An 18,773-nucleotide genomic window follows, 5' to 3' on the forward strand; every position below is an offset into this window, starting at 1 on the left:
CGCACTAATTGATAGGTTTAACGAAAAATAAATAGTACTTACCTAGAAATTACGGTCATCTTAAACGTTAGAATGTATATAATTAGACGATTTATAAAAACGTTTTAATACCAGTGTTTTATTTTCACCCTGAGAAAATTCTATAAACATAAAAATCATCACGACGAACATTTTTCGTCTGAGCTCCGACTAGAAAAGATTGAAATTTACCGTGTGATTATTGTTGATATTACTACTACAGTATCACAAATTACAAGCTTTTAAGCACAGTCCACCCTCCACTATGGAAAAATACAAGTGGCAATCGAAAATCAAAATGAACATAATTCTGCTACGAATCATGGGTCTGTGGCCCGAAGGTGACAAAACCTACGAACCTGGATTCTATATGGTATATTCTTCAATCACAGTATCACTTTTCATCTTCGGACACATATTCTTTCAAGTGGTAAATGTCTATTTCATTGCTCACGATTTGAAGTCAGTAGTGGCAACTTCTTACCTCTTGCTTATTGAAATTCTGGGAGGAGTGAAAGCGTATTATTTAATCAAAAATTTGAAAATACTCAAAGAAAGAATGATCATTTTTAAGAGCGACTGGTTTCAGCCAAGGAACACTCAACAGCGAAATCTCATCGAGCCCACCATTTACCTCTGGAAGACGGTTTATAAAGTGTATTTGAGCATGTGTTTTGGAGGTAACACCTTCTGGGCGATTTATCCAATGATGGATAAATCCGAAGAGAAAAGATTACCCTTTCTGGGGTGGTACCCATACGATTATAAAAAGTCGCCGTATTATGAAATCACTTACGTCTATCAAGTGATAGGTATTTGCTATCTGACTACAGTTCATGTGAATGTCGACACACTGATATCAGCATTCAATGTGTATACTTCTTGTCAGTTCGATATGTTGACAGACAACATCAGAAATCTGGCAAATGTGGCTCAACGAGCTACTAATGATGTGTATCACAATATGTTAAGGTGTGTAGACCACCATAAAAATATCTTAAGGTGAGTGAGTTCAATAATCGTTTGACGGTATTTTTATTTGTATTTTCAGGTTTATTGAAAGTTCGACGAAATTTTTCAACTGGATTTTATTTTGGCACCTTTTGATTAGTGGTGTCTCCATTGGCTTAACTATGTTTCAGCTAACAGCGGTAAATTTCTGCTTAGTTATGAATGTTTTTCCACGTATTAGTTACAGGTTGTCCCTCTTTCGAACGAGTTTTACTCTCTCCTTTCGTATGGTCTTGCTATAACTATCCAGATATTTATGTATTGTTGGTTTGGAAACGAGGTACAAGCTAAGGTAATTTTGTAGATATTTATAAGCGTAAAAATTAATAACATTATTTCAGAGTAGCAATCTTCCATATGCTGTATTCGAATCCGACTGGACTGATCTATCTGAAGAAATTAAAAAGAAGTTGCTTTTTTTCACCATGCATTTAAAACCTGTTCAAATATCTGCGTTGAATTTGTTTTATCTTTCATTGGATACATATATGAGGGTAACTATAATTCATAGCGAATTATTTCTTCAAATTATACATTTTTTTTGTAGATTCTGAAAACTGCTTGGTCATATTTTGCTCTTTTGTATCAAGTGTCGTCGTAAAATTGAACAAATAAAACGTACAATGTTTTAGAATACACTAGAGGAATTCACTTAGATCTATGATTTAAAATTATTCTGAATTATATGTCTAGTATGGTTAGGTAACACACAAAAGTCCACTACTAACAGTGCTATAATCAAGACAAAAAAATTGGTGTCTGACATGTTACACAAAAATTGTATTCATCATAATTTGGAACACATGGAAAAGTTATTAGGAAAACTATTCCAAATTCCGTGTATAAGATAATTAAATTTTCACATTACTGTTATTTTTTATTTTTATCCTTGACTGATATGTCTTCCAAATTATGTTTTAGTTACTTAATCAAATCATTTTTAACTTGTGTAAGGAGTCAAGTTAAAATTGGTGCTATTCCTGAAAACGACACCCTCTAGATTTACTAATTATAAAGTTTTACTTCAGAATATTTTTTCAATGTTCACCCTATATAATCAAATCCTTTATCTCCATAGGAATAAGATTTATGACTATGATTCATCTTTATTTAATTTAATTCTCCAACATAAAAGCCATTTGTACCTATATGGTAAAATCTCTTGTTTACTTTGTACTCGCATGTTCGACGACATTCAAAACTATTATGTAAATATCGTAGTTTTTAGAAATTGCAAAAAATTCGAATTTCACACCTAACTTTTCGAAAATATTGCTCAGCAATGTATAAACACGCAATTTTGGTGGAATCAGCACGTCGAGATCTACATCCCAGAATTTTTTGGGAATTTTTAACAAGTTTTTTAAAAAAGAAATTTTATATTATGTATACCTACCTTATGCAAATTTTGACCCATTGTCGATTATTTTCGAAATTTTCTTGTAGATTTCGGGCTGCAGAAGTCACTTCAGGTCCCATTTCTTCAATCGGTCTAACCGTTTTTCAAAAATAACCCATTGAAATATGGCAATTTTTAGAAATTTCAAAAAATCGAATTTTACACCGAATATTTCCAAAATATTGCTCCGTGATCATAAACACCTACATCCCAGAATTTTTTAAGAATTTTTGGACAACTTTTATAACACAGAAATTTCACACTATGTATTTGATAATACAATTAGCCCTGCCTTTTTTTCAGTGACTGATTTTATCCAAAATGAATGAAATTAATGATCTTCTTTCTATGTAATTATAAACATACACATCCCAGAATTTTTTGAAAATTTTGGGCAACTTTTATAAAAAACAAATTTTACACCATGTACTTGAAAACACAAGGGTGATTTTGGCACGTTTGACATTTTCCACCATTTTTCATCTATGTATTTTCGAAAATTAGTTGAAGGCATTTTCTTGTAGATTTCGATATCCAGAAGTCATTTTCAGCTTCGTTTCTTCGGAAATTTGAGGTAATAGAAAAGTCAGGACAGGTCAGGTCACGTTACGTCAAGTTCGGTCAGATGCATAAAATAAAAAATAAATTTTATACCAAACAGCATATCAAAAAGCTACGATTATCGCTTTTTTTGTACTTTTTTGAGATTCTAAATTCTATTACACATTAATTTCCACTCCCACTCGACAAAGGAACACAATTAGCCCCGCCCACCCAACCTGCCTCCTTTTCAGTGATTCATTTTATCCAAACTGAATGAAATGAATGATCTTATACTGAACAGAAATAGAATTAGTCGTTACAATGAGAAGAGGACGGGTAGGCGGGACTAGTACTTGCTAAGATAAGACTGATTTTGGCAAATGACATATTTCCCAAAAAAATTGAGGGTGGGTGGGTGGTGCTAGTATTTGATAACATAAGAGTGATTTTGGCACTTTTGACATTTTCTACCATTTTTCAACTAATTTTCTTATTAAAATTGCGACCCAATCTCGACCCTTTTCGAAATTTAACTAAATAATTTCTCCTCATTTCATTGACCACTCACGTTTTCCAGAATCATCCATTGAAATATCACAATTTTTAGAACTTTAAAAAAATTCGAATTTCACACACAATTTTTCGAAAATATTGCTCCGTGATCATAAGCACGTTATAACTTTGGAATTAGCTCGTCGAGATCTACATCCCAGAATTTTTTGAGAATTTTTAGCCAACTTTTTTAACAGAGAAATTTTACACTACCTATGTATTTGATGATCATAAGATAAGAGTGATTTTGGCACTTTTGCCATTTTCTACCATTTTTCAACTATTTTCGAAAATTAGTTGAAGACATTTTCTTGGAGATTTCGAAACCCAGAAGTCATTTTCGGCTACGTTTCTTTGAAAATTTGGGACAATAGAGAAGTCAGGACAAGTCAGGTCAGGTGCATGAAATAAAAAATAAATTTTACAGCAAATAATATATCAGAAAGTTACGAAGAGTGCTTTTTTTACTTTTTTCATATTCTAGATTCTATTACATATTAGTTTCCACACCCACTCGACAATCGAACACAATTAGCTCCGCCCACCCTCCCTGCCTCCTTTTCAGTGATTGACTAATCTGAATGAAATAAATGATCTTATACTGAACAGAAATAAAATTAATCCTTAGAATGAGGTGGGCGAGGCTAGCGCTTGCTAAGATAAGATTGATTTTGTCAAATGATATACTCCCTAAGAAAATGGAGGGTGGGTGGGCGGGGCTAGTATTTGACAAGATAAGAGTGATTTTGGCACTTTTAACATTTCCTACCATTTTCAACCAATTTTCTTATGCAAATTTCGATCCAACCTCGACCATTTTTAGATTTTTTTCTAGATTTTGGACCGCCGAAACCACTTCTGCTCGCATTTCTTCGATCACTCTAACCGTTTTTCAAGAATCGCTCATTGAAATATCCCAAATTTTAGAAATTTCAAAAAATTAGAATTTTACACCGAATATTTCGAAAATATTTCTACGTGATTAAAAACATATACATCCCAGAAAACTTTGGGGCAACTTTAAAAAAAAACTTATTTTACACTATGTATTTGATAACACTAGGGTGAGTTTGGCACGTTTGACATTTTCCACCATTTTCAACTATTTTCGAAAATTAGTTGAAAACATTTTCTTGTAGATTTCGATATCCAAAAGTCATTTTCAGCTTCGTTTCTTCGGAAATTTGAGGTAATAGAGAATTTAAGACAGGTCAGGTCACGTTACGTCAAGTTAGGTCAGATGCATAAAATAAAAAATAAATTTTATACCAAATAGTATATCAAAAAGTTAAAATTAGCGCTTTTTTTACTTTTTTCAGATTCTATTCTGTTACATATAGTTTCCACTCCCACTCGTCAGAAGAACACAATTAGCCCCGCCCACCCACCCGACCTCTCCTTTTCAGGGATTAATTTCATCCAAACTGAATGAAGTGATTCATCTTATACGGAACAAAAATAAAATTAGTCGTTAGAATGAGTAGAGGGGGGTGGGCGAGGCTAGTACTTCCTAAGAAGAGATCGATTTTAGCAAATGACATACTCCCGAAGAAATTAGAGGGTGGGTGGGCGGGGCTAGTATTTGATAAGATAAACGTGATTTTGGCACTTTTGACATATTCTAACATTTTTCAACTATTTTCGAAAACTACTTGAGAACATTTTCTTGGAGATTTCTATATCCAGGAAGTCATTTTCATCTTCGTTTCTTCGGAAATTTGGGATAATAGAGAAGTCAGCACAGGTCAGGTCACGTTACGTCAAGTTAGGTCAGGTTCATAAAATATAAAATAAAGGTTCTATCCGAACTGAAAATTTTAAAGATCACGAATCCGCCCTAACTTTTCCTATAGGTCAACAATCTATCCGTACCGAAATTTTCTCGACGTAACAAATCTGCCCTTATTTTTTCTCTAGGTCGTCAAAAAAGGGAGAAATTAAATTTTATTTTAGCGCCTCCACCATTTTTACACCAAAATTGAAAGTTGTTCCAACGGTGCCGGGAAAGGTTCTATCCAGAGCTGTTCAAAGTACTCAAAAAAAGTACTTGCAGTACCAAGTACAAAGTACTACTTGAAATAGTGTTCAAGTAAAGTACCAAGTACTTACTTTCAGCAAGAGTATTTCAAGTATCAAGTACTTTTCAGATGTACTTGAAGTACAAGCCAAGTACATTACTTCAAGTACTTACGAGTACTTGAAGTACTGGAGGTATACTTCAAGTACTTACAAATACTTGAAGTACTGAAAATGCTTCAAGTACTTTCTAATTATTTGAAATATTGTAGAATTAAATAACTTTTCCTGTTTTTTTAAAAAAGCTTAATATATTTTAGAACTGAATTTTTTAATACTCAGAATTTAAGTATACAATAATACATATTTCGCCACATAAAAAATTGCATAAGCATCAACTTAAATGCAGAATGGTAGCTCACTTATTAATAATACTATGTTATTTATAAACAATATTCTTTTGAAATACTTTTACATCTTTCTGTTGACACAATGCCTTCGACAAAATTAACGTCTATTTCTAATTTAAAATTTAAAATAAAATACATGACGGCGTTGTCTATGTATGTTTACTATTAATTTATAACAAAAACATCGGCACTGTATGGTATTTTCTCAGGCTTCTGTTGCCTTTTTTTAATATTTTGAATTCTGGTTCACCACCAAAACGTTCTGATTTTTTAATAAAGTTGTGTTAAAAATATATGAATTTTATGAACCGGTTCCGTGTTTAAGTTTGTGGGTAGTTTATATATAGCACCCTTAATCATTACCCATTGTGAAAGTGCACAGGGCCGGATTTGTGAAACTGAAATTTTTCAGAAAAAAATTTTAAGAGCAGTGCGATACATATACATGCTCGTGACATAAAAATGTTTAAGACACTATGTTGCATTTTCAAAAAAAACGTATGAATTTTTTAAATAAAAAATAAAATGCCTAAAACGAGAGTCCATTTTCAGCGAAAACTATAACTCATATATCAAAGTGATCAAAGTAATTAGTCGTTTTTTACTTTTGCGGTTACCAAAAATGCTGAGAATTTTCTTGGAATGAATGCCCCATATTCCTGAATATATCTGTCTACCACTTACGTATTTACTATTCTAAAAATTATTAAATTAACCTAAATACTACAGTGACTAAATAGTAAACACTAATCACTACAATATTTGTCTATGTAACTTTACACTGACAAATCACAAATAATGGGTTCGGAGGGCTGTTTCGTCCATTTATACAAAATTTTGTTCCTCTAATGCCACAATATTTTCCCGAATTTTTCTTTACATTTTCGATTGGCTTATTTTTTATTTGTACCTGAGAACCCAAAGAAGATGACATTAGTAACTGAATACTACAATGACTTCAGGGAATGCCTAACAACGGCTTTTGCGAAAATTCAGGTAAATATGTACTAAATTCATTATTGTTAAAATATTTCGTAGGGGTGTATTTATCTAGGCAATTATACTAACTAATCGCGAATTTCATTAACTTTGTATTTTTTTTATAATGTGAATATGTATTTTGTTCCATTTCCGGAAGCGCCACTGACCCTTTTGGGTCTCTTTACCTGATATTGTAAATACAAATGTAAATTCAGTACTTCTGTAACCGTCCTGTATTTAAACATCGAAGCCGAACGCTGTCTATTATTTCGTACACAACAAAACAAAGGTCCTTCGAGCAATATCAAAATACAATTCGGTACTCATCAAAACCATACAATCATGGTCGTATCAACTGGATTACAAAAAACATTGGTACTACGAGCCGAGTTTCACAAAACATATTTCATTTTGAACAATATTGGGTTTATGTAATAAGCGATGCAATGTAATACGTAAAGTTGTTGTACGGTAATAAATAAAATCCGCACAGGAAAGACAAATGACACTAATTAGTGTGACTTTTAAAATCATTGTTTTTCTGCATTACGTCTTTTTAAATTGTTGGTGTTCAAATAATTCATACAATTTAAAAGATTATTTGAAACTTTAATGTGAGAAAATATAAGTAGTAATAACCAACTAAGTTTATATGGCTGAACCATGTATAAACAAAAAAAGAAAATTTGGTAAAAAACGAGTGTCTAACATGATAAAGAAAATTAAACTGCAAAATATTTAACATAAAATTGTGTTTAAATTCTACGAGGAAGAGGCGAATATGAAAGTCTGTACCTGCCATCAGCTATTGCTATTATAATAAAAGGGATAATCCCCTGCCGAGTTCTCCGCCCTGACCAGGCTTCTTACTGACAAATACATGGCGGGGTTAAGAAACTAATGAAAGAATAAATATCTTTTTGAACGAGTACTGAATCATTTCTCAAATATTTTCAAATCCGACCTTGCACTTTAGCAGGTACGTCAACAAACCCGATTCCCTTTGGGGTACCGGGAAGGTACTGAAAAACTACCCGCAAAGTTAAGTTCCAGACCAAAATACAAAAAAGACAAAATTCATATATTCACAACTTTACATCGCTGAAAATTTTACACAGATCTCCGACACTTCTGCTGTCGTCATCCACTCTCAAATGACATATTTATGACATTAATTTTCTTACCTACCTATCTATCGGCATTATGCAAGTACCTATGAAATGTACGTCATATTGTGGATAAGATATCCACAATCACAGATCAAAATATAACCTCACAGGAAAAAAACACGATTTTACTATAAAAATACATCTAATCAAATAATTGAATTAATAACTTCAAGTATTTAACAGACCCTATTTTGAGATGTGAAAACTTCGTAAAATAGAGACTAAAGTATTTGAAATTTCCACTTTCATACTTCAAGTAATTCAAGAGTATTTAAAATACTGAGTGAAGTACTTGGAGCAAAGTACTTGGCAAAATCAAGTACTAAACTCAAGTACATTTTAGAAATACTCCAAGTACCAAGTACCAAGTACCTAAATATAAAAGTACTTCAAGTAAAGTACTTGAAGTACTTAAAGTACTTGAAGTATTACTTCAAGTACTTTTACTTGAAGTACTGAACAGCTCTGGTTCTATCCGAATCGAAATTTTCTAGGGATCACAAATTTTCCCTTATTTTGCCAGTAGGTCTCCAAATAAGGAAGAAATTAAATTTTATTTTAGCGGCTTCACCATTTTTGCATCAAACTTGAAAGCTGCTGAAATTCTACCGGAAAAGGTTCTATCCGAACTGAAATTTTTTTAGGATCACGAATCTGCCTTAACTTTTCCTATAGGTTCTCAGATAATGGCGAAATTAAATTTTATTCTAGCGCCTCCACCATTTTTCATCAAAGTTGAGTGTTGCTCAAATTCTCCAGCAAAACAATGTATCCGTACCGAAATTTTCTCGACATAACAAATCTGCTCTTATTTTTTTTCTAGGTCGTCAAAAAAGGGAGAAATTAAATTTTATTTAAGCGCCTCCACCATTTTTCCACCAAAATTGATAGTTGTTCTAACGCTCCCGGAAAAGGTTCTCCCCGAACCGAAATTTTCTAGGGATCACACATTTGCGCTTGTTTTGCCAGTAGGTCTCCAAATAAGGAAGAAATTAATTTTTATTGTGGCGCCTCCACCATTTTTTCATCAAACTTGAAAGCTGCTGAAATTCAACCGGAAAAGTTTCTACCTGAACTGAAATTTCTTCAGGATCACGAATCTGCCCTAATTTTTCTTGTAGATTCGCAAATAATGGAGAAATTAAATGTTATTTTAGCGCCTCCAACATTTTTCATCAAAGTTGAGTGTTGCTCAAATTCTCCAGCAAAACAATCTATCCGTACCGAAATTTTCTCGACATAACAAATCTGCTCTTATTTTTTTTCTAGGTCGTCAAAAAAGGGAGAAATTAAATTTTATTTAAGCGCCTCCACCATTTTACCACCAAAATTGATAGTTGTTCTAACGCTCCCGGAAAAGGTTCTAACCGAACCGAAATTTTCTAGGGATCACACATTTCCGCTTATTTTGCCAGTAGGTCTCCAAATAAGGAAGAAATTAAATTTTATTGTAGCGGCTTCACCATTTTTGCATCAAACTTGAAAGCTGCTGAAATTCTACCGGAAAAGGTTCAATCCGAACTGAAATTTTTTTAGGATCACGAATCTGCCTTAACTTTTCCTATAGGTTCTCAGATAATGGCGAAATTAAATTTTATTCTAGCGCCTCCACCATTTTTCATCAAAGTTGAGTGTTGCTCAAATTCTCCAGCAAAACAATGTATCCGTACCGAAATTTTCTCGACATAACAAATCTGCTCTTATTTTTTTTCTAGGTCGTCAAAAAAGGGAGAAATTAAATTTTATTTAAGCGCCTCCACCATTTTTCCACCAAAATTGATAGTTGTTCTAACGCTCCCGGAAAAGGTTCTCCCCGAACCGAAATTTTCTAGGGATCACACATTTCCGCTTGTTTTGCCAGTAGGTCTCCAAATAAGGAAGAAATTAATTTTTATTGTGGCGCCTCCACCATTTTTTCATCAAACTTGAAAGCTGCTGAAAGTCAACCGGAAAAGTTTCTACCTGAACTGAAATTTCTTCAGGATCACGAATCTGCCCTAATTTTTCTTGTAGATTCGCAAATAATGGAGAAATTAAATGTTATTTTAGCGCCTCCAACATTTTTCATCAAAGTTGAGTGTTGCTCAAATTCTCCAGCAAAACAATCTATCCGTACCGAAATTTTCTCGACATAACAAAACTGCTCTTATTTTTTTTCTAGGTCGTCAAAAAAGGGAGAAATTAAATTTTATTTAAGCGCCTCCACCATTTTACCACCAAAATTGATAGTTGTTCTAACGCTCCCGGAAAAGGTTCTAACCGAACCGAAATTTTCTAGGGATCACACATTTCCGCTTATTTTGCCAGTAGGTCTCCAAATAAGGAAGAAATTAATTTTTATTGGGGCGCCTCCACCATTTTTGCATCAAACTTGAAAGCTGCTAAAATTCGACCGGAAAAGGTTCTATCCGAACTGAAATTTTTTCAGGATGACGAATCTGCCCTAATTTTTCCTATAGGTTCTCAAATAATAGAGAAATTAAATTTTATTCTAGCGCCTCCACCATTTTTTATCAAAGTTGAATGTTGCACAAATTCTCCAGCAAAACAATCTATCCGTACCGAAATTTTCTCGACATAACAAATCTGCCCTTATTATTTCTCTAGGTCGTCAAAAAGGGAGAAATTAAATTTTGTTTTAGTGCCTCCACCATTTTTCAACTAAAATTTAAAGTTGTTCTAACGCTCCCGGAAAAGGTTCTATCCGAACCAAAATTTGCTCGGGATCAAAAATCTTCCCCTGTTTTCCTATAGGTCCTCCTATAAGGGAGAAATTAATTTTTATTGTAGCGCCTTCACCATTTTTTCACCAAATTTAAAAGTTCCTCAAATTCTCTCGTAAGAAGTTCAACCCGAACCGAGAGTTTCTCTGGATTACGACTCTGCTTAATTTTTCCTGTAATTCCTCAAATAATGGAGAAATTAAATTTTATTTTGGCGCCTCCACCATTTTTCATAAAATTTGAAATTTTCTCAAATTCTACCAGAAAACAATCTATCCGAACCGAAATTTTCTCCGGATCACATATCTGCCCTTATTTTTTTTCTAGGTCGTCAAAAAAGAGAGAAATTAAATTTTATTTTAGCGCCTCCACCATGTTTTTACCAAAATTGCAAGTTCTTCCAACTCTTCCGGAAGAGGTTGTGTCCGAACCGAAATTTTCTAGAGATCACAAATTTTCCCTTATTTTGCCAGTAGATCTCCAAGTAAGGGAGAAATTAAATTTTAAAGTGCCGCCTCCACCATTTTGTCACTAAATTGAAAAGTTCATCAAATTCTCGCGCAAGAGGCCCTATCCGAACCCAATTTTCCTCGGGATCGCGAATCTGCTCTTATTTTTTCTCTAGGTCCTCAAATAAGGGAGAAATTACATTGTATTCTGGCGCCTCCACAATTTTTTCGCCAAAATTGTAAGTTTCTCGAATTCTCCAGGAAGAGGTTCTACCCGAACCAAAATTTTCTCGGGATCACAAATCTTCCCTTGTTTTGCTATAGGACCTCCAATAAGAGAGAAATTAAAATTTATTTTTACACCTCCAAATTCAACCCGAATCGATAGTTTCTCGGGATTACGAATCTGCTTAATTTTTCCTGTAAGTCCTCAAATAATGGAGAAATTAAATTTTATTGTGGCGCCTCCGCCATTCTTCATGAAATTTTAAATTTTCTCAAATTCTACCAGAAAACAATGTATCCAAAACTAAATTTTCTCCGGATCACAAATCTGCCCTGATTTTTCTTCTAGGTGGTCGAAAAAGAGAGCAATTAAATTTTATTCTGACGCCTCCACCATTTTTCACCAAAATTAAAAGTTTGTCAAATTCTCCCGGAAGAAGTTCTACCTGAACCAAAATTTTCTAGGGATCACTAATCTTCCCTTATTATTTTCCTATAGGTCCTTCAATAAGGGAAAAATTAAATTTTATTTTGGCGCCTCCACCATTTTTTCACCAAATTTAGAATTTCCTCAAATTGTCTAGTAAGAAGCTCAACCCGAACCGAGAGTTCTTCGGGATTGCGAATCTGCTTAATTTTTCCTGTAAGTCCTCAAATAATGGAGAAATTACATTTTATTGTGGCGCCTCCACCATTTTTCATAAAATTTGAAATTTTCCCAAATTCTGCCAGAAAACAATCTATCCGAACCGAAATTTTCTCAGAATCACAAATTTGCAATGATTTTTCCTCTAAGTCATCAAAAAAGAGGGAAATTAAATTTTATTTTAGCGCCTCCACCATTTTTTTACCAAAATTGAAAGTTGTTCCAACTCTCCCGAAAAAGGTTGTGTCCGAACTGAAATTTTAGAGGTATCACAAATTTTTCCTTATTTTGCCAGTAGGTCTCCAAATAAGGGAGAAATTAAATTTTAATGCGGCGCCTCCACCATTTTGTCACTAAATTGAAAAGTTCATCAAATTTTCGCGCAAGAGGCTCTATCTGAACCGATTTTTTCTCGGGATCGCTAAGCTGCCATTATTTTTTCTGTAAGTCCTCAAATAAGGGAGAAATTACATTTTATTCTGGCGCCTCCACTATCTTTTCACCAAAATTGAAAGTTTCTCAAATTCTCCCGGAAGATGTTCTACCCGAACAAAGATTTTCTCGGGGTCACAAATCTTCCCTTATTTTCCTATAGATTTTCCAATAAGGGAGAAATTAAATTTTATTGTGGCGCCTCCACCACTATTTCACAAAATTTAAAAGTTCTTCAAATTGTCTCGTAAGAAGTTCAACCCGAACCGAGAGTTTCTCGGGATTACGAATCTGCTTAGTTTTTCCTGTAAGTCCTCAAAAAATGGAGAAATTAAATTTTAGTGTGGCGCTTCCAGCATTTTTCATGAAATTTGAAATTTTCCCAAATTCTAGCAGAAAACAATGTATCCGCAGAGAAATTTTCTCCGTATCCCAAATCTGCCCTGATTTTTCCTCTAGGTCGTCCAAAAGAGAGAGAAATTACATTTTATTTTAGCGCCTCCACCATTTTTTTACCAAAATTGAAAGTTGTTCCAACTCTCCCTGAAAAGGTTGTGTCCAAACTGAAATTTTCTGGGGATCACAAATTTTCCTTTGTTTTGCCAGTAGGTCTCCACATAAGGGAGAAATTTAATTTTTAATTTGGCGCCTCCACCATTTTGTCACTAAATTGAAAAGTTTATCAAATTTTCGAGCAAGAGGCTCTATCCGAACCGAATATTTCTCGGGATCCCGAATCAGCCTTTATTTTTCCTGTAGGATCTCAAATAAGGGAGAAGTGTGAAATTTTATAAATTTTTAGATATCACCCATATGTTAAAAAAATAGATAATACCATTTACAATATAAGAAAAAAGTTCGATCTCACAATATCCGAACTGGAACTGTGTAAAAATAAAATCAAGCTAAGCAAATTTATTTTCTACATATTTTTAAATATCTTTCATTGTCTGAGGTAACAAATGAAAATCAAGAAAAATAATTTACTTGTAGCTATTAAAATAGACCAAATCAAAATCCCAAAAGTGCAAAAAACTACACCTCTTGGCCTATTTCAATTGTTAATAACATTATTTGGACAACTTATAATTTTTTTCCGATTTTATCCGTGAAGTTAACTAAAATAACAGTCGGTGAAATACGTTTTTTCAGAAGAGACAAAAAGAAATATTTGCAGTTGGTAGCACAATTTTGTATAAGGAACTACAATAATCGATGAAAATTAACAAGAAGTAGGGAAATTAATAGAAAGGAAATTATTTTAGAAATTTTGTGAAATTCATAAAATCGGAAAGCATTGCAACTTCAAAAATACATTTTTGTCTTAATATTTGTTAGTATTATCAATGCAGGTATGTGATTCCAACCAAAAAGAGAAGAGATTCTACATGGTATATTCTTCAATCACAGTATCGCTTTTCATATTCGGACACATATTCTTTCAAGTGGTAAATGTCTATTTTATTGCTCACGATTTGAAGTCAATAGTGGCGACTTCTTACCTCTTGCTTATCGAAATTCTGGGAGCAGTGAAAGCTTACTATTTAATCAAAAATATGAAAATACTCAAAGAACGAATGATCATTTTTAAGAGCGACTGGTTTCAGCCAAGGAACACTCGACAACGAAATCTCATCGAGCCCACCATTTACCTCTGGAAGACGGTTTATAAAGTGTTTTTGAGCATGTGTTTTGGGTGTAATACCTTCTGGGCAATTTATCCTATGATGGATAAATCCGAAGACAAAAGATTACCGTTTCTGGGGTGGTACCCATACGATTATAAAAAGTCACCGTATTACGAAATCACTTATATCTATCAAGTGATAGGCATTTGCTATCTGACTACGGTTCATGTGAATGTCGACACACTGATATCAGCATTCAATGTGTATACTTCTTGTCAGTTCGACATGTTGACAGACAACATCAGAAATCTGGCAAATGTGGATCAACGCGCTACTAATTATGTGTATCACAATATGTTAAGGTGTGTAGAACACCATAAAAATATCTTAAGGTGAGTTTAACAATGGTTTAATGGTAGTTTTATCTGTATTTTCAGTTTTATTGAAAGCTCGACAAATATTTTCAACTGGATTTTATTTTGGCATCTTTTGATTAGTGGTGTTTCCATTGGCATAACTATGTTTCAGCTAACAGCGGTAAATTTGTGCTTAGTTATGAATGTTTCTTAGTGTGGTAGTTACAGGTTGTCTATCTCTCCAACGAATTTTACTCTCTCCTTTCGTATGGTCTAGCTATTACTATTCAGATATTTATGTATTGTTGGTTTGGAAACGAGGTACAAGCTAAGGTAGTCCTCTGGATATTTATACCTGTAAAAATTGATAATTTTATTTCAGAGCAGTAATCTTTCATATGCTGTATTCGAATCCGACTGGACTGATCTACCTGAAGATATTAAAAAGAAGTTGCTTTTTTTCACCATGCATTTAAAACCTGTTCAAATATCTGCGTTGAATTTGTTTTATCTTTCATTGGATACATACATGAGGGTAATTATAATTAATAGCGAATTATTTCTTCAAATTATACATTTTTTTTTGTAGATTCTGAAAACTGCTTGGTCATATTTTGCTCTTTTGTATCAAGTGTCGTCGCAAAGTTAAACAAATAAAGCATACAGTGTTTTAGAATACACTAAAGAAGTTCACTTAGATCTATGATTTAAAATTCTGAATTATATGTCTAGTATGGCTGGGTAACACACAAAAGTCCACCACTAACAGTGCTATAATCAAGAAAAAAAAATTGGTGTCTGACATGTTACCATGTTATAATTTGGAACACATGGAAAAATTATTAGAGAGAGAGTTTCTGGCAGCAGTGAAGGCCTACTACATAATGAAAAACATATCAATACTGAACGACCGAATTATCACTTTTAAGAGCAACTGGTTCCAGCCAGGAAGTCCTCATCAACGAAAGCTCATCGAACCCACGATTTATTTTTGGCCGATGGTTTTTAAAGTATGTGTGTGCATGGCTTTTAGATGTAACGCCTTCTGGGCGATTTATCCGTCGATAGAAAAATCAGAAGAAAAACGGTTGCCATTTCTGGCCTGGTATCCATATGAATATAACAAATCTGCATATTATGAAATCACGTACATCTATCAAGTGATTTGTATTGGGTATCTGACCACAATTCATTTGAATGTTGACACGCTAATATATGCATTCTGTGTGTATACCTCTTGTCAGTTTGATATGTTGGCAGATAATATCAGAAATCTAGCAAATGTGGATGATAGTTTCACTGATAGTGTGCACCACAATATGCTAAAGTGTGTAGAACACCATAAAAATAGTCTAAGGTAAATCTCTAATCGTAACAATAAATTGTTGTCAATTTTTTTTTAGTTTTATCGAAGGTTCGACGAAATTTTTTAGTTGGATTTTGTTATGGCATCTTCTAGTTAGTGGTGTTTCCATTGGAATATCATTGTTTCAACTAACAACGGTTAACTAATTAATTAGTAATATGTTTTACTGGTTTGACCATAGGTTGTCCCTCTGTCCAGCGAATTTTATTCATTGGTTTCGTTTATTAATGCCATAACCCTGCAAATATTTATGTACTGTTGGTTTGGTGAGGAGGTGCAGACTAAGGTAATTTTGAAACGTTTATAAATTGGTATCGATGACATTATTTCAGAGCGAAAATCTTTCGTATGCTGTTTTTGAATCTGACTGGACGGACCTCCTGAAGAGACTAAAAAGAACTTGCTGTTTTTTGGAATGCATTTGAAGCCTGTTCGAATATCTGCTCTGAATGTGTTTTATCATTCACTGGATACATATATGAGGGTAGATTTTACTAATTTTATTTCAATTAACTGTATATTTTTTTTTGTAGATTATGAGAACTGCTTGGTCTTATTTTGCCCTTTTCTATCAAGTGTCGTCTCTAGCTTAAGTCAATAAAAAACAGAGTGATTCAGTTATTACTACAGATCCCCTTGTAGTTGCACATTCATATAAAAATGCAAATTCATGTTCTTATTTACTTACTTATTATATCTTTACACTGATTAACTTTCCACACTAAAAGCTATTTCAATCTGTTATTTGAATTTATTTATTATTTGAATTTCGCAGTCAGGACACATTATGTTTTTTTTTATTATTCTTTCTTACTATCTACCTGCATTACAAAAGGAACGCCCTGTCGAAATTTTATGTTTATAACTTCAGTAGTTTAGGCTCTGCATTGCAGAATCAGTCATTCAGGACAAACACTTTCATATGTATAGATTTTTTTGTTAGATCTAGACTTTGATCAGATATATAATTTTTCAATAAACTTTGTTTTAAACTTTTGTTTAGTTTATAAAAATCTGCATACTAATGAAAAAAGTATTCTGAAAAAATAAAAATTACAAACCTGTGCAAACTTCAGTGGCATTACTCACTCTTAAAAACCAAGAATTTCCACTTCAAATTTACTTACTGATATTTTTCTCTTATTTTGTGCGTGTCTTTATTTATTATATATGGGGTAAGTACTTGTAATTACCGACCACAGCAACTTTGACATTTCAACGTTTTGAATAAATTTTGTTATTGGTTCATAAGCTATAAATATCACGTTCTCAACATTATGTATGATCCTAATATATGTTCTGTGAGTTTATTTTATTTCATAAGGATGTAAATTTGTATTAATTTCTACTAAACACCTATGTTATATTTTTGTACCCTATAGGTTTTTTTCATTTTTCATGTAGTTGTTAAAAATGTAATTTATAATCCAAAAAGTCGATACAAAAAAATTGTGTAAGGTTATTATGGCGCCTCCACCATTTTTTCACCAAAGTTGAAAATGGTTAAAATTCTCCAGGAAGAGGTGTTATCCGAACCGAAATGTTGTCGGGATCACAAATCTGCCCTTATTTCTCCTGTAAGTTCCCAAGTAATAAAGAAATTAAATTTTATTGTGGCGCATCCACCATTTCTTTATTAAATTTGAAACTTCCTGAAATTGTGCCGGAAAAGGGTCTTTCCATTATGAATTTTTTTCATTTTTCCTGTGGGACCTCAAATAAGGGAAAAATTTAATTCAATTGTGGCACCTCCACCATTTTTCACTACATTTGAAATTTTCTTCAATCCTCCCGTAAAAAGTTCTATCCGAACAGAAATTTTGTCAAGATCACGGGCCTTATTTTTCTTGTAGGTCGTCAAATAATAGAGAAATTAAATTTTAATCTGGCGCAACCACCATTGTTCCGTCAAATTTGAAAATTGCTCAAATTCTCCAGAAAAGTATCTGTCCGAACCGAAATTTTTTCGGGATTGCGAATCTGACTTGATTTTTTCTGTAGGACCTCAATTAAGGGAGAAATTAAATTTTTCTTTGGCGCCTCCACCATTTTTTCATCAAATTTAAAAGTTGCTCAAATTCTCCTGCAATAGTCTCTATCCGAACCGAATTCTTCTCGTTATCACAAATCTGCCTTCATTTTTTCTATAGGTCATCAAATAAGGGAGTAATAAAATTTTAATCTGCCGCCTCCACCATTTCTTCACCAAATTTGAAAGTTTTCAAATTCACCTGGAAGAGGAACCGAAGTTTTCTCGGAATCACAAATCTGTCGTTATATTTCCAGTAAAGCTCCAAATTAGGGAGAAATTAAATTTTATTGTGGCGCCTCCACCATTTTTTCATCAAGCTTGAAAGCTGCTGAAATTCAACCGGGAAAGGTTCTACCCGAACTGAAATTTTTTCCTGTAGATTCGCAAATAATGGAGATATTAAATTTTATACTAGCGCCTCCACCATTTATCATCAAAGTTGAGTGTTGCTCAAACTCTCCAGCAAAACAATCTATCCGAACCGAAATTTTCTCGACATCACAAATCTGCCCTTATTTGTTCTCTAGGTCGTCAAAAAAGAGAGAAATTAAATTTTATTTTAGCGACTCCACCATTTTTCCACCAAAATTGAAAGTTGTTCCAACGGTCCCGGGAAAGGATCTATCCGAACCGAAACTTTCGAGGAATCACAAATTTTCTCTTATTTTGCCAGTAGGTCTCCAAATAAGGAAGAAATTAACTTTTATTGTGGCGCCCCCACCATTTTTGCATCAAACTTGAAAGCTGCTGAAATTCTACCGGAAAAGGTTCTATCCGAACTGAAATCTTTTCAGGATCAGGAATCCGCCCCAATTTT

The 18,773-nt window shown here is 33.4% G+C and overlaps 1 protein-coding gene across 1 annotated transcript; it reads left to right on the forward strand.

Moving 5' to 3' along the window:
* Positions 1-340: 340 nt before the first annotated feature.
* Positions 341-9,635, forward strand: LOC135139608 (odorant receptor Or1-like). The gene is made up of 5 exons (XM_064069907.1): positions 341-1,020; positions 1,070-1,169; positions 1,217-1,321; positions 1,371-1,523; positions 9,486-9,635. The coding sequence occupies exons 1-5, from the start codon at positions 341-343 to the stop codon at positions 9,633-9,635; spliced, it is 1,188 nt and encodes a 395-aa protein (XP_063925977.1).
* Positions 9,636-18,773: the final 9,138 nt, after the last annotated feature.

This window comes from Zophobas morio, unplaced genomic scaffold (assembly GCF_036711695.1).
Source record: "Zophobas morio isolate AGI-343-1 ecotype UQ-CSIRO unplaced genomic scaffold, CSIRO_AGI_Zmor_V1 ptg000031l, whole genome shotgun sequence".
Classification (NCBI taxonomy): domain Eukaryota; kingdom Metazoa; phylum Arthropoda; class Insecta; order Coleoptera; family Tenebrionidae; genus Zophobas; species Zophobas morio.

Excerpts from the sequence above, each read along its gene's own strand:
- LOC135139608 (XM_064069907.1), top strand. The coding sequence starts at position 341 with ATGGGTCTGTGGCCCGAAGGTGACAAAACCTACGAACCTGGATTCTAT. Across the intron at positions 1,021-1,069 it reads CACCATAAAAATATCTTAAG|GTTTATTGAAAGTTCGACGA; the intron begins GTGAGTGAGTTC and ends TTGTATTTTCAG. Across the intron at positions 1,322-1,370 it reads GAAACGAGGTACAAGCTAAG|AGTAGCAATCTTCCATATGC; the intron begins GTAATTTTGTAG and ends ACATTATTTCAG.